The sequence below is a fragment of the Cetorhinus maximus genome, chromosome 9, assembly GCF_964194155.1.
Source record: "Cetorhinus maximus chromosome 9, sCetMax3.hap1.1, whole genome shotgun sequence".
NCBI classification, from domain to species: domain Eukaryota; kingdom Metazoa; phylum Chordata; class Chondrichthyes; order Lamniformes; family Cetorhinidae; genus Cetorhinus; species Cetorhinus maximus.
The window spans coordinates 29,331,027-29,348,230 of record NC_135887.1 but is presented as its reverse complement, the minus strand read 5'-3'; the positions used below and the strand labels follow the sequence as shown (position 1 = coordinate 29,348,230).

Here is a 17,204-nt window from a genome sequence, read left to right as displayed (position 1 = left end):
GCAGGGTGGAGTGTTAAAATGGCAAGCGACAGGGAGGTTTGGGTCTTTCTTGCGGACAGACCGCAGGTAATCTGCAAAGCGGTCGCCCAGTTTACGTTTGGTCTCTCCAATGTAGAGGAGACCGCATTGGGAGCAACAAATGCAGTAGACTAAGTTAGGGGAAATGCAAGTGAAATGCTGCTTCACTTGAGTGTTTGGGCCCTTGGACGGTGAGGAGAGAGGAAGTGAAGGGGCAGGTGTTGCATCTTCTGAAATAGGGATATCTGGTCTAAGGGCATCAGCGGACCTCTGCATCCTTGCGATTTTCCCTCAATTAGGAGGCCAGCAGGCTATGACTATATTAGGGACTGGGGGTTAGGGTGCATTTCAGTGCCTTCTGGTGCCAAAATTGTGGCCAACAGCCCTTAACAGAACCTTTGAATATAAACCCCACTTCCCAAAATATGGTTACTCAACTCAGAACTTTTCTAAATACAGAGAGGTCGTGATCATGAGCAAAAGCTCTCTCCAAACAGAAAATTGCTCTTCCATCAGGTATCACTGGAGATGGGAGGCAGAATAAAATAATTTTTAATAATTGTAATATAATAATAACACAATTTGGTCCGACCATTACGCTAGTGGAAAAACTTTATTACATGTAAATCATTGTTATTATTAGGCCTCCCTGACCACAAAAGAAGCCAGTAGGAAAGCAATGAATTTACTGATTGCAGATAATACCTCCTCATCCCAGGTATGAAACAGCCTGCAGGACAAAACTACACAATTTGAGACAGGATTTCACAGCCTTATGCCACTAGGATCAGATAGTAGTGCACGTGCTTTAAAATTTCACTGCCTCACCCTCCTAGGGTGAGGAAAATAGTGCACGTTATAGTTTTCCACTGCCTAACCCCACTAGGATCAGGTAATAGTGCACATGCTATAAAGGTTCCACTGTCTGCCCCACTGTGGTTAGATTCTATTCTATTTTTAATGCTCATGGTTAAAAGATGTTAAAACAAAGAGAAGGATACACACAAGAATTACAGGTACTACAGTTTCTAACATCGTTGCTGTGGTAAATTGCAATACGACAGGCAATACACAAGAAACTGTGCAAGTAACCATTGTACACTCAATTTGTTGATGTTTTTTGCTGGCTGGTGCTATGTAAACATGTATTGAAGTGTTTCAAAGTGCCTGGAGGGGAGGAAGAGATAGAGGGAAAGGGAAGGGGAAACATGCGAGTCCAGCTCAGCTAGATCTGGCTTTGAATGGAATATCACCAGTGCTATGATGATAGGCAGCAGGGCTTTGGAAGATGCAGCCGGTGCACCCTTGCTTTACCATTCACAGCTGTGGTAATTGATACTGCATTAAAAAGCAGGAAGGAAGGAAATAAAAACACAGCTAGCTCTAAAAGAAAGTGCAGAAGACCAGAGGCTTTTTCACAGGCAGCACTGGCTTGAAAGGCCCTTCCAAATATGTCCAGTTATTGCCGAAGACAGTCCTCTGTGACCCCTTGAGCAGCCAGCTCGGCAATGACATTGTCCAGGTAGTTGGGGTCAGGGAATCCGTGTCCCGAGACATTGGACCCCATCTCGGTTTTGTGGTGAATTTCATTCCAAACCACGGTGTCCGTTTCTCCAGTTGTGTTCGACGTTCCCACAGTAAAAATCAGCCGTCTGTTCCATGCTACTTTGAGAAGCTCCAGAACCTGAAATACATGATTCAATACAGTTTGCATTATTCCCTGAGGGCTGTATGTGCATAGCTTTATACCAAGAGCACTAATCAAATGAAAGTCAATTGATTTTTTTTTTTAAAAAGATTACTCTTTCATGGGATGTGGGCATCACTGGCAAGGCCAACATTTGCTGCCCATCCCTAATTGGCCTTGAACTGAGTGGCTTGCATGGACATTTCGGAGTCGGGCAATTAAGGGTCAACCACATTAGTGTGGATTATGTTGGCCATGTGGAGTCACATGTTGGCCAGGCCAGGATGGCAGATTTCCTTTCCTGAAGGACATCAAAGGATGGGTTTTTGCAACAATCGATGGTAGTTTCATGGTCACCATTACTGAGACTAACTTGATGTTCCAGATCTTTTCTTCTTAATTAATTGAATTTAAATCCCACCAGCTGCCATGGTGGGATTTGAGCCATTGTCCCCAGAACATTAGCCTGGGTCTGTGGATTACCAGTCCAGTGACATTACCACTATGCCACTCTCCATCGGAAACTGTTCTGTACTGTTAACTGATCGCAACTGTAGAAGCCCAATAGCTGCACAGGGCATCAGGCTGCAGCATCCAGCAAAATGCATAACCACCTTCATGGAGCAAAGGATTAATTTTTTTTTTAAATTTTAAACACGTTCTATGGTCTCTTAATAAGGTTACATTCTTGTAATCAATTCAATTCTCACACATCTACAATGTAGAAAATCTACCCAATACCAAAGTTAGAGCAGGTGGCAATCACAAGTGTAATATAATTTATGAGTTCTTTAATTGTTTAAATTGTTTGATCTACTCTGTTACACTCTATATTACCTGTTTGCCCTTTTCACTATAAGGCAAGTAGCAGTGCCTGGGGAAGCCACGGGCAGTGTACGGTTTGCCAGGGTTCGGGTGTTCTGGACCCTGTGAGCAAAGGGGAACTGGTTAATTTCAGTAAATAAAAACATGAATAGATAAAAGCTTTCAATTGCAATTCCCAAGGGGATATTCATTCTTCCTTGATTACATTTTCAAAAATGTTTTACTTTTAATGTAGGAATAATTGCAATAAGGAGATAAATAGAACTTGAGCTCTACCAATGTCTTAGAGCTACACAGTGTAGGTTCCATATAGGCCTGCCAGAACCCAATTCAACCACCAGTCTATGTTGTGTTAACTGGTCTCTGCCAGAGTGGTACCTCAGTGCCATTGGGTTAAACCAGGGTGGGGGCGGGAAGTGAGTTGCAGCTCCTGGCCTGCATTTTCCAGTCCTGCCCGTGGCGGGAATCAGTGCAGGCAGGGCCGGAAAATTTGGAGAGCACCTAAAAGTCTGTTCACTTTGGGCGGGAATTTCCGGTCCAAATCCCACCCCGTTATTATCCAGTTACCTGACTGGAAAGGGAGACTGCAATTTCCAGGTTAGAACAGGTCTGGGCTCACTTGGGGTGCCCTCTATAGTTGAATAGGCTGCAGCTCATTGTCTGAACATATATGACCACTTGGACAGAGGGGCTTGAATATTTATTTTAAGATTAAGAGTTTTCAAAAAAATATCAGTGGTCAAAATAAAGTGCCTAGTGCTAAATGTGTCTCACTGTCCACTGTCCCCATGAGGCAGCACCTAATGTCTTCCCAATGCCAGCACTGCATCCCATTAATAATGGGAGTCTAAGCGACACAGTGGCTTAAAACACTAAACACATTGCCCTGATCCACATATTCGTGCCTAAAACTTCATTAGCCTCAAAATTCTTATCAAAATCCCAACAAATTAGGAAACAGGAACAATTTCTAACAAATGGTAAAAGCAAAATACTGCGGATGCTGGAAATCTGAAACAAAAACAAAAACAGCTGGAAAAACTCAGGTCTGACAGCATCTGCGGAGGGGAATACAGTTAACATTTCAAGTCCTTATGACTCTTCATCAGAACTAAGGAAATATAGAAATGAGGTGAAATATAAGCTGGTTGAGTGGGGTGGGACAGGTAGAGCTGGATAGAGGGCCAGTAATAGGTGGAGGCAAAGCAGAGGTTGCCAAAGATGTCATAGACAAAAGGGCAAAGGGGTGTTGACGGTGGTGATATTAGCTAAGGAATGTGCTAATGGTGACATTAAGGGTAGAAAGTAGGACGAGCAAGTGACAGATAGCCCTAGTGGGGGTGGGGTGGGGGGAAGGGATCGAAATAGGCTAAAAGGTGGAGATAAAACAATGGATGGAAATAAAGTTAAAAATCATGTAAACAGGTGGGAAAAGAAAAATATATTTTAAAAAATATAAATTATTTGAAAAGGGGGGATCAGAAAGGGGGTGGGGATGGAGGAGAGAGCTCATGACCTGAAGTTGTTGAACTCAGTGTTAAGTCCGGAAGCTGCAAAGTGCCTAGCCGGAAGATGAGGTGCTGTTCCTCCAGTTTGCGTTGAGCTTCACTGGAACATTGCAGCAGGCCATGGATGGACATGTGGGCATGAGAGCAGGGTGGTGTGTTGAAATGGCAAGCGACAGGGAGGTCTGGGTCATGCTTGTGGACAGACCTAAGGTGTTCCGCAAAACGGTCACCCAGTCTGCATTTGGTCTCTTCAATGTAGAGGAGACTGCATTAGGAGCAGCGAATGCAGTAGACTAAATTGAGGGAAGTGCAAGTGAAATGCTGCTTCACTTGAAAGTAGTATTTGGGCCCTTGGACGGTGAGGAGGAGGGAAGTAATGGGGCAGGTGTTGCACCTTCTGCAGTTTCATGGGAAGGTGCCATGAGAGGGGCTTGAGGTATAGGGGGTGATGGAGGAGTGGACCAGGATGTCCCGGAGGGAACAATCCCTGCGGAACGCCGCCAGGGGGGTGGAGGGAAGATGTGTTTGGTGGTGGCATCATGCTGGAGTTGGCAGAAATGGCGGAGGATGATCCTTTGAATGTGGAGGCTGGTGGGATGATAAGTGAGGACAAGGGGGAGCCTAACATGGTTCTGGGAGGGAGGAAAGTGTGAGGGCGGATGCACGGGAGATGGGTCGGACACGGTTGAGGGCCCTGTCAACCACCGTGGGTGGAAAACCTCGGTTAAGGTAGGCCTCTACCTATCACTGGCCTTCTATCCAGCTCCACCTGTCCCACCCCCCTCAACCAGCTTATATTTTGCCTCATTTCTATATTTCCTTAGTTCTGATGAAGAGTCATATGGACTCGAAACGTTAACTGTATTCCTCTCCACAGATGCTGTCAGACCTGCTGAGTTTTTCCAGCTATTTATGTTTTTGTGTCGGGTTAACAGTTCACCTCTCCTATCACAGCACATGCTACACAACAGATTTAGGTGGAAATGGAGTCAGATATTGCAAAACGATTTTCATTGCAATAAAATGTTCTGAAGTAAACTTTATTGAATTGGGCCAAGCTACTTCATAATAATGAATCAGCATTTCTAATTTAGACTTTGGGGTTGAAATCTAACTACCGTGAATTTGTGGTAATTAATGAACTCAAATTGAACCTCAATCTCCCTTCACAGGCCCTCTAATAGCTGTAAACTCCAACTGAAGTTGAACTTCCATCACCCAAACTGTAGACGCAATAGCTCAGCTCTATAGTCATAGTCAACTGATTGGTACAATGCAAGTACAGACGGACAAGAAACATTAATTGTCCGTTGATGAACATAAAGGGATTAATTTAAATAGTAAAACAGATATTTACCTACATCATTCAAATTATTGCAACAAGACCAGATCTAACAGACACACAAAACATAGATGATAAGAAAATATTGGTTTCCCATAAATAGTTTGTTAGGTAATTTTAATCTTCAAGAAATATAATTTCTACTGTCACAAATCACTCAGGAGTAGTTACCTGAATACCATGAGGGATATTATACACAATTTGTATAGACCCAGAATCTGGATATCCAGGCAGTGACTGTGGTAATAAATAAATATCCATCTTTCCTTTTGGCTGTGTTCCAGTCTTTTCACCATAGATTATTTTACATGAAGGACACTGCAAACTGCCATCCTGAAAAATAAGACGACAATTGCTGAGTACACATCTCTAATCCGGAAACAATGGGCGGGATTTTCCACACCCGCCCGCCGCCACCATCTTCCGGTCCTGCCGCATGTCAGTGGGCTTCTGGCTGGGGCGCCGCCTCACCCGTGGCAGGTCCCGCCCACGACGGGGCTGGAAAATCCCAGCCTTTGACTATATACTGGAATAACACAAATTTCCCTTCCCTAATGAAGCAGCCCATGATTGTCCAAAATATGCATAACATTATGTTCATATGGCGCTCCTATACAGGACTGAGTGAAGCAGACAAGGAAGGCTCCTGATTTTATCTGTCTGAGCTGAGTTAACACCTCTTAACCGAGGCAGTGGTGGATGGACTACACGTGATCTTATGGTAATTCCTTATCAGTCAGCAATGCATGGCCACTAAAAATAATGAATGAATGTTGAGGGGGAAAAAGGTATGAACAAATAAGTGGCACTTTAGAATGAAACAATCAAAAAGTCCGCACAGAACTGATCTAGAACCAACGCTAACCATTCACAATATCCTCTATCTAAAGAATATTCTTCCCCTTTAGGGAAGATTGCAATGCCACTTTAAACAAATCACTGCTGCACTATTGCTGGTTGAACTATGTATGAAGTGGGACAATTTTCTGTACCTTGTTTCCATTTTCATACATGGCCATCATACACAACAAATGGAAGACATGGCCACATCTTGTGAACTTCCCCACTGCACCCGGCTGAATGTTTCTCATCCGGGAGAGTCCATCGTACCCGGACAAGGCACTCAGCTTTTCCATGCAAATTATACAGTCCTAAAATACAAAAAAAAACAAAAGCAAAGCAATATTTAGCTTTAAAAACTTAACATTCAGTAGGTTTGAGCAGAACAGCATGCAGATACCCAGTTCAGAGTCTGCACTGTGAGGTGCAGTGGGAGAATGAACTGTACCACATCACTGTCCTGAAGCACAGTAACTTTGGAATCTGCTCACTAATACTCAGGAGTGTGTAGTCACTGTAATTAAATAGAAAGATGGATTCAATCTCTACTAGTAAATTGAGGACAGCAAGTTAGCTGAAGCATTCAACCCATGGTCTCAGATTGATCCACAGATCTTCATTTTCCCTGTAAAATGTAGACTAACTGCACTGTGTCAGCTTAGCTTAATCGGTAGCAGTCAATTCTCAGCCCACAGCTGTGTTCAAATCCTACTTGAAGTTTCAGCATATGATCTAGACTAATAGTTCAGTACATTGAAATTTGTATTGCTGAATTTTATTGTTTTCCTGATGCCTTGGCCAATATTCCTCTCAACCATGCCAAATATCTATTTACTCACTGTCTGTGAGATCTTGCTGTGATAAATTGGCTGCCGCATTTATCTACATAACAGTGACTGTTCAAAACTAATCCTCTAATATGAATATGCTTTGGGAAATCTTAGATGTGATATTAATTCAAGCTCTCTTTTTCTTTTACTTAATTTAAGAACATAAATGAACAGCTTTGTTTATTTTTTTCTATGTCCAAAATAGCACAAAATGGGCCTAAGTGTTAAACACAATGGGAAAACCATTAAAACACTAAGTAAATAAATCAGCACGCCCACAAGCAGCTACTCAACATCCTAAACATTCATTTTTAAAAAAATCCCATTTCCACTTGTATCATGAATAAGCTGATGGAGAATTCAGACCATCTTGATTGGAAAGTGTTACATATTAAATCAATGTTGGAAATTTTGAGATTAATAAGCATAATGTATGTGTTATGACACAGCAGTTGGTACAAGCTGAGTTGTATAATCCCAGAGGGAAACTTGAACAACTGTCATAACCTATATTTTCAATTGGTATGTTTGAGAGGCAGCCCTGAATTCAGGAATAAGACCACTGAGCCTCAAGACTAAATCAAACATTTATTAATTTAACAAATTAAACACATACACATGTCTACAAATTACTACCATGATAACTTTTAAACAAATCTCCAATTTAATCACTCCCAGATAAATCTTCACCAAGGCAACAGTAACCCATAGACATTAAAACAGACACCAGGCAAAGCAAATTTGACTGTACAAATTCAAAATGAGGTTCCTTGCAATTTGGTTCCCTTGCAGACACAGTTGTAGGCTTACAGGCTGGTTAGATCTTAAATGCCTCTGCCTTACACAAACTCCTTGTTTATACCTAGCTTTTCCTTTGAATGTAAATTTTCCATGGTACCTAGACTTTTCACGTCACATCTTCTAGCAATAACATTTTCATCCCACTAATTTTATTAGTAATATAAACACATTGTTTGGCGTTTCCCAGCTAGGTGAAAGCTTTTACTCCCATTCTTGAATGCTTTATTCAACAAATGCAAATTTACACTTTACCTTCTATTCTCCCTACTGTTTACCCAATTAACATCTCAAACTACTATACATCAAAGCACCCAGACTTTAATCCAATTAAGACACACAGACACAGGCCTCACTACAATTCCAATTTAAAAATAATTTCCAATAACATTATAGACATCAATATCTCTTCATGACAACCAGGCTATGATGAGTTAATGCCTTTTAAGCTCTTGTATATTTCAGCTTCCTTCGGTAAACATACAGTTTTCAAAGTCACAAGTCTGAATCCAGTAGGTACTATGGACATCTTAGGCCCACCGTCTTCTCAACTCCTGCAAATATATTGCTTTTTCTCAGTCCAGGATCATCCCCCATGTCCAAGCACCCTTTCATCTATGTAAGCTGATGGATATGTAGCAAATCTGTTAGGGATGGGCCAAGTTCATATGGTGTACTTTTGCTGATGGCTGAAGAACCAACCTGAGAGGCAGGTTCTGCCACAAGTGCCTCGTTTGAAGTGGTTATCAGCTGTTGTTGTGGATTGCTGATTTCAGTGTTGGTGCCTTTTGCTAAGCCACAGGAGCCACTGATTGTCATGATAGTGCATGCCGACCCAGAGGTGATGTCACCATTTTCCTCTGTCGTCAGCTATTGTCTCCCAGGTGTGAAAATTGTTTAGGGCCTTCATGTCACACTTGCAAGCATCCTTGGAGCAGAGCTTTGGGCATCCTACTGGTCTTCTGGCTCCAGTCACCTCACCATACAGAAAATCCTTTGGTGTGCGACCATCTTCCATTCTGCAAATGTGCCCATGCAAGCGAAGTCACCTCCGCTTGATGAATGCCAACATACTTGGGAGATGTGCCTTTGAGAGGACTGTCGCACTCATAATATATTCATGATTCTTGACTAGATATTATCCCACTTAACCAGATAGAACTGTAAAATTGTACAAAACCTCAAGGCACATATCTGCAAGTATGCCATATGATACCATGACCTGTAGAAAGATTTTGTACAACACAGTAATAAAACACATTTATTAAAATAAATGAGCTTGCTAGTGGGGAACAATCTGTGATTTAGAAGTGCATTGACATTCCATTTGTGTGGTCACACAGTTGCTGTTAGAACTAAAACAATAAATCCACATTTTGTTCCCAGTTCTGGACATTTGAAGATAACATTATGTTCTGCTTTGGTCTCATTTTAGGAAAGTAATTTTTCCTTCTCATCAGTCTTCCTGGGTCACTTAGTAAAGTGGGTGGATATTTAACTTGTTCCCAGAGCTCTGCCAACTGTACCAACTATTACCCTCAAGTAATAATCCCCACCCACTATATTCCTGGCAGAACTGAAAGTGTTGCAGTGAATAGAAGAACTCAATGCTTTGGAAAAATAAAACTAAAGCAGGTGGTTTTCAAAAAAACAATGACACTCTGAACACTGGAGTGGGGGCTGGTAATAAAATAATGACTTTAGTCCTTTTTGAAGAGCCATGTTGTGCAAGTGCAGTAGGTAAGACAAAAACTGGAAAAGGGAAACTTCTGTTTTGGAAGTTCTTTGTGCTTAAATATCAGTGTTTAATCATAAAATCACAGCTCGCCATCAACAAAACTTTGACTTCACCTCATCTGGAAACTCTTCTATTCTCATCATGTACTTCTTTACCACCTCCTCTGGGTCCTTTACCATTTCTGTAATGAAAGAAGAAGAAAGACAGACAAGTTATACAATTGTCATGTCCCAGTGTATTATGAACTTTCACTCAATACTTCATATTTTCAAAAAACACAGGAGACTCCAAAAAGATGGTCACCTGGCTTCTCTTTTGGAATGAAACACTCCCCTGTGTCAAGATGGAACAAAAGGGACATTCCAGACTGATGTTGACTCAATGCCTTTCCCTGAAACTATTTCAAAAGGGTAATTTCAAATTGAATGAGTCATTTTGATATAAAGACACCAGCTGTCTCAAATTCTCGGTGTGAAAGTCATCAAACAGGATGTATAATTGACCTGGCCCCCCACCTTATTTGGAAAAGGGCTTTGAACTTGTAGCAGGTCACATTGTGAGAAGGCAGTGTTTGTTGTCTGGTTTTAAAACAGCAAGAAGCTGTTCTGCAGAAAGCATTCGAACTAAATTCACATTAACTAAGGAGCCAAGGTAATAAACAGCCATACCTTGAAGGCGGGAGGAGGACTCTCCCCAACCTTTCCCAACTTCAAGTTCACTGAGAACCAACCTCCTGGAAAATCAACTACAAGAGGCTTTGCAGCTTACTGAAAATCCTCTACAGTACATGGCCTTCACTTCAACTAAAGCATCAACTCATCTAAGAAACTACAGGCCTGACATGAGAAACTGAGACAATCATACAAATGAGGGGAAAACAATGCAACTACAATGTATCTAACCTTTGTGTGAGTGATGGTGTGGGTGAGTCAAGTGAGAGATATATAGCGTTTTAAACTTCCAGGGCAAGTGTGTTTTGCCTTCCTTATTTTTAAATTCACAAAAAGCTTGCTGCTGGGTTCATTCAAATTGGACCTATCACTCCGAGGGTAAGAAAACACATCCCTCACAAACAAAACACACTGATCATGGGCAGTAAGACAACACAAATTTGGCGATCACAAATGATCTGACTGACAAACACCCATTTACCACTGGTAGCCCAACATCTAGTCCACCCAAATTGCCTCAATTCTAACTAATTGAATCTGAATTTTATAAGCAATGAGAAGTAAAACGTCAATAAATTAAAATCAAGGACTAAGAGATAAACGGCAACAAAACGATTCCCAGCAGCTTTAAAAAGATGAATGACTAAGAGGTAGTCTCAGTGTCATTGCCCATTTTCACAAAACTGGATGAATCACAAGGTGATTTCAATTCCCTACACACTGCTGTCATGTCTCTTTCTAGGGTCAAAAATCTGCTCAAAACAGAAGGCAAATAATGTCACCAAGAGAAACAAGCTTGAACCTCTGAGGGCAACTATGCAATCAAGTGATATCAGCTTCACAACTGAAGTGAGGGTTATTTGTTATAACAGTTTGAACGTCCTCTTAAATTAATTCTGCCTTTCGTAGTTGGGCTCACAAATTTCTCACAACAAAGTCTCCTATTATTATACATGCAAGGTTTGATTAGATGATCAGGCAGCAGTCACTCTCCAAACGGTCTCACTTCCACTCTGATTTCTTCCTTTGATTCTCTTTCCTTACTTACAAATACTTCCCTTCAGTTGAGGGGACAAAATGGCCTGTGCTATGGATGACGCAATAACATTCTATAGTAACCTGAAAGTACTAGGTTTGTTACAGGCATGCCTGAGACAGTGTTTTATTGTCAAGTTATTTAGACAGTCTACTCAGTTTGAAGTTGCTTAATTTCAATTATCTGTGAATTCAAAGTGAAATTGTGCAAAAACACCTGTTGTGCTCCTATAAAATTCATTTCAATTCATACTGCTGGATAATTTAAATCTTTATCAAAAAGAAATATAACTTCAAATGAACAGGAGCACACTAGTGCGAAATGACAAGTTCATTCAGGACGGGTAGATGCATGAACCTCAGAAAAGGCTATGAGTCACATTTATACTTCCCCTCCCAAGAGGTACACTGACATTGGATTGGGGAAGGACAATTTGCACATAACGCCGAAGGCGCATCTAGTAGGCTGCTGCTTTTACCACGTTTCTGTTATGTACCAGATAGGGAATACTTCTAGGAGAGAAATTGCTGAAGCAAAATTATATATTCAGATCTGTCTCTCAGTAAGCAGCAACTTCATTTTTCATCAATTCATTGGTTAACTGATGAGGTATAGGACAGGGAAGGATAATCATGGGGAATTTTAACTACTCCTAAATAAATTGGCTGAAAGAGATAGCAAATGGCGTACAGGGACTCGAGTTCTTAAGAATGTGTGCAGGACTCCTTTCTTAGCCTGTATGTAAAAAAGCCTAATGAGAGAGGAAGTACTGCTGAAGCTAGTAATGAGAAATGTACTAGAATGGTCAAGAAGTTAGTGTAGGGGAACATCTAGGAAATAATGATAACAATGTAATCAGGTTTAAGATAAAGATTGAGCAGGACACAAATAAAACCAAACCAAAGCATTAAATTGGCAAAAGAATTGATTTTTAGGGGATGAGAATGGAAGTAGGGAAACTTAATTGGGGAAAAGTACTCACATAGATATAGAACAACAGTGGTAAACTTTTAAAATGGTGATCAAGAGTGTTCAGGAGAAATATATCCCACTAAAAAAAGCAATAAACTAACCAGTAATGACAAACTATGGATGAATAAAGAAATAAATGAAAAACTGAAACCAAGAAAAAGATTTACACAAAGTATACAGACAACATAGAAAAGGATGACAAAAGGGAATGCAAAATGGTTAGGAAAGAAGTTTAAAAAATAGGAAGGCAAAGAGAAAGTACAACATTAAACCATCAAGGAATATAAAATAAGCTATGGAATTCTACGGGCAAATAAATAACCAAGGGGAAAAAAAATCAGATAGGAATAAACCCACAGGTAATGATGGTGAAATGGTAGAAATATCAAATTACTTTGCTTTGGTATTTATAGCAAAACTACAGTAGTTGATATGACATGCGAAAACAAAGATTTTTTAAAAATTAAGATAGGAAGGTAGGAAATCATTGATAAACTGATCATACAGGGTAAAACCCCTGGTCCAAATGTATTGCATCTGCATTTATTAAAAAGTTAAGGATGAGATTAGAACTATTGAATACATAAAAATTGATTAGAAGGGGGGTTAGTGCCAGAGGACTTGTGGTCCTCTAATGTGATTCCTATATATCAAAAGAAAGACCAAACGATTCTAGAAAACAATAGACCAATTAATTCAATGGTACGAAAGCGAATAGATACTCTACTCGAAGGTATTATGGAAAAAGATGGAGAAACTGAGGATACAATAAAGAAAAGTCAGCATGGATTCCAAAAGGGAAGGTCATGCTCAGCCAATCTTATTGAAATCTTTGAAGAACAGAAAAGGTATATAGTGCAGATGTTTAATTTGATTTGCTTTTTAATTACCTTATTAATCTATGTCATTACTTTGTGATTTGCATATCTGTACCCATGATTTCCATGGCTCTCTGTCCAGGCATTTATCTTCCAAGAGGTTTCCTAACTCCATTATAAAAATGTGCCACCTCACACTTGCCTATATTGTAGTTTGTGTCAATTACATACCCATTCTGTAAGTTTATTAATATCTTCTGGTATTGTGTCGTGATCCTCTTCTTTATTAACCGTACCCCCTTATTTGGTGTCATCCGCAAATTTCAAAAATTTTACTTCCAATTTCCAAGTCTGAATCATTTTATGTAAGTGGTGAGTAATGAACAACAGAGTTCCCAGCACCACTCCTTGTGGAACATTCCCATGTTCCCACATTTTTGGCAATCTGAATAACTAGCTTTAACCCTTACCTCCTGTTTTCTGTTTTGTGGCCAGTTGGCTATCCACTCTGCGTCTTGTCCCTTAACTCCACATGTTCTGACCTTAGACATGAGTCCACTATGAAACCTAAGCAATGACTTAAGACTATCTATTGCAGAGCGCACATACTGTTTAGTGGCAGCAATCATTCTCCTTGGCACTCATTTATATAGAATATTTCTTATTCATCCATGGGATGTCAGCGTCGCTGGCAAGACCAGCATGCGTTGCCCATCCCCACCTAACCATGGGAAGGTGGCAGTGACAACTGAGTGGCTAGCAAGGCCATTACAGAGAGCAGTTATGAGTCAGCCACATTACTGTGGGTCCTGAGTCACATGTAGGCCAGCCAAGGTAAAGACTGCAGATTTCCTTCCCTAAAGGACATTAGTGAAACAGATGGGTTTCCACAATAATCAATGACAACTTCATGATTGCCATTGCGAAGACTAGCTTTCAATTCCAGGATTGAAAGTTCTTAGTACTCTTATAAGGCTGTATCATTTTCATTACCATTCAGAAACATCAAAGCACTCATGTTTACTTTTCACTACACAACTGAACTGTCAACTAGGAATCTATTACATGGTTGAATAGTTTACAGCCATCAGGTCGATGCTGAGACTGTGCTATGCTCATGTGACATGAATGAATGTTGAGAGTTGTGGTTTTTACACCAGATGCTCCATAAGGTTTATGTATTTAATTGCTGAAATTGAAACAGCAGTAAGTGAGGAATTAACTGGATGATAGTGAATGGAAGCCTATGTATGACGGTGGGGGACCGGGTTAAATGATGCAAGGTTATGAGAGTTATATTAGCATAATTTAATATCAACCTGCAAACTAATTATCAAGTGCCTTATTTGAACTTAAGATCAGAATAATGGAGATCTGAGAGTGCATTACAAGACTAAGCTGAATGATGAATTGAGACCTTAAACTGAAAAAGCAGAATCCAAGCTGTGTAGGAATGCCACCAGAATACTAAAATGGAGCTACAGGATTGAACAGACTCTGAGCTATCTTATGTCCAGTCACCTCCTTGGCAACTGTTGCCACTTTCAATACTGTGAATCTTATCTAAACTACATACTTTACATTTGAATTGGGACAGGAAAATAACAAATTCTGTGAATTGTTTTAAGCTGCTCATAATTTATAAAACACCAAGTTAAAATCGAACCACAAATTTGAGTTTCAGTCTCTGGAAAAAGCATTCTTCATGGAAGCCCAGAGAGGGCCATAGATAATCATAGCACAGTCTGATCCTGTTCCCAGTGAACATCCAAACAAATACACTTCACAGTAAGGGCCTTCAGGGGCTGATTTTTCCCTCCCTAGCACAGAGGAATTGACGTTCAACTGCTCTTGCTGTCTGGCTAATATTAGATAAATTGGCAGAGATTGTGGGTCGATCTGGGAATCTGTTGTGCGGTAAGAAATATAGGATGGTGCATTTACCCAAGTCTTTGGAGAACATATTTTACACTTTTATTTAGTAAAGTAACCATCAATGGCATGGAGCAGGTTATAAGAGAGGGGATAATTTATTTGGAAAATTATCCAGTTCAGGTACCCTCCTGACATGCACTATATCCCAGCCCAGTCAGCTCCCAGGGTGGGAGGTAAAGACTCACTCCCTGTTTTCTTTCCCACACTCCACCTCTAATGCACTTGCTAAGGGCATTTACTCATTGTTGTGTCAGGTCAGGCCATTAAATAACCATTTACCGCAGCAGGTAATTATTGTGCTGCCAATGCAGTCCACTCAAGGAAAAAAAAGAATCACACCTGTCATCCCTTCCGCACTTGCAGGCTGGTGCATGACAATCAAAATATAGTTTTCATAATGGATATCCATGCTTACTTGTTTGCGTGGTGCATTAATTAACTAACTATAATGACAAAATCTGATAAACGCAAACACTTAAGGCCTCATATGGAACCTGCAAGATAAACAGAAGTATTGCATCCAGTTCTGGGCACCACACTTTAGGAAGGATGCAAAGGCATTAGAAGGTACAGAAAAGATACACAGGAATTACTCCAGGGATGATGAGCTTCAATTATGTGGATAGATTGGAGAAGTTGGTCTGTTCTCTTCAGGAGAAGATTAAGAGGTGATTTATCAAAGGTGGTCAAAATCATGAATCATTAGGGCAGAATAGATAGGAAGAAACTGTTCCCGTTGGCGGAAGGATCGAGAACCAGAGGACAACAACTTAAGGCGGTTAGCAAAAGAAACAATGACATGAGGAAAAACGTTTTCTTTTTAAAACGCAGCAAGTGGCTAGGATCTGGAGTGCACTGCCAGAGAATGTGGCGGTGGCAAATTCAATCATGGGCTTCAAAAGAGAACTGAATGATTATCTGAAAAGAAAAATTTGCAAGACTGCAGGGAAAAGGCAGGGGAGTGGGTCTAAGTAAGTTGCTCTTGCAGAGAGATGCATGGGCATGACAGGCCGAATGGCCTCTTTGTGCTGTAACCATAACCATGCTATGACTCTAAGTATAATATCATGGGAGAACCGAACATGATGCATTGGATAAGAAAAGGGTCAGAGACAGCATTGTACAACTCAACAACATGTATTATGATGCACTTATTTTACTTTTGAAAAATCCCAACAATAACATAGTTGATAGCTATTCACTCAAAGTGGGAACGTGCATTTTTCTGTAAGCAATACGTATGTAAAGTTGTACTCTGCCTTTAATTTGAGAATAGGGTCCATTAATGAATGCCACCTTATAGGATAAAATCTGGCATGCTTGGCAACTGAATGATAAACATCATGTTTGCAGCAAATATAGAAACATTATAAAACAGATGCAAGAGTTTTGATCTTTAAACTTAACATTAAATCAACGTGCAAAAACTCAGATCACTTACCTGTACAAAAGAATGGAGTGGCCAAGAGACCAAGATGATGAAGTTTTGGTACCTTAGCTGGAACCCAGGAGACCCTGGAAATGGAAAATGCTGAAATGCATTTGAAAGGGAGAGACAGGTTAATGTTTCAGGCACACTCCATCAGGGTCAAAGCTGAAGCATCGAACCCATCTGTCTCTTTCGGAACCTAATCAATCTGCTCTGCATTTCCAGCATTTGTCGTTTTACTTTTTAAAATTGCACTGAAGTTAGTGCAGAACCACACGAGACACCTGCGATCCATCCTTGGTTCCAAAACCACATCAGCCAATAATGTTATTAAAATTCAGCATTGTTTCACGGATTAGATTGGAGTGAAATACAAGAAAAGCAAAAAGAAAAAACTGCAACCAAATTTGAAACTTCTCCCCCACTGAGCAACAGAAAACAGATTAACACTGGAAGTAGATAGGAAACGTCTTTACTTAACTACCTTTTCTGGGCACTTTCTTCGATCTCCTAAATGATTTATCTCGGGCTGTGCTGATTTTTTTATCGCTTTTTCTTGAGTCGGGATTGTGTACGGGTTTAGTTGCGCGGGTGAAGCACACAGGCAGTCCAGCAGCACACATCAGAATTGCGGTCATGCCTACAGGTTCAGTGGTCATCAGCATGCACAGGGGTAATGGTAAAAAAAACAAAATAAAGCACACAAAAATAAATTTAAAAAGGAACCAGAGAAAATAAAGGAAGGAAGTCAACAGGA

The 17,204-nt window shown here is 40.5% G+C and overlaps 1 protein-coding gene across 1 annotated transcript in view; it reads right to left on the bottom strand.

Moving 5' to 3' along the window:
• Positions 1-612: 612 nt before the first annotated feature.
• Positions 613-17,204, bottom strand: part of dtx2 (deltex 2, E3 ubiquitin ligase) — a 55,562-nt gene continuing 38,970 nt past the window's right edge. The window contains exons 4-9 of the mRNA XM_078548408.1: positions 16,932-17,087; positions 9,700-9,767; positions 6,373-6,531; positions 5,552-5,713; positions 2,543-2,632; positions 613-1,702 (exon numbers count right to left, since the gene is read on the bottom strand). Coding sequence (XP_078404534.1) covers positions 1,478-1,702; positions 2,543-2,632; positions 5,552-5,713; positions 6,373-6,531; positions 9,700-9,767; positions 16,932-17,087 — 860 coding nt within the window. The 3' untranslated portion in view covers positions 613-1,477. The remainder of the gene's footprint in view (positions 1,703-2,542; positions 2,633-5,551; positions 5,714-6,372; positions 6,532-9,699; positions 9,768-16,931; positions 17,088-17,204) is intronic.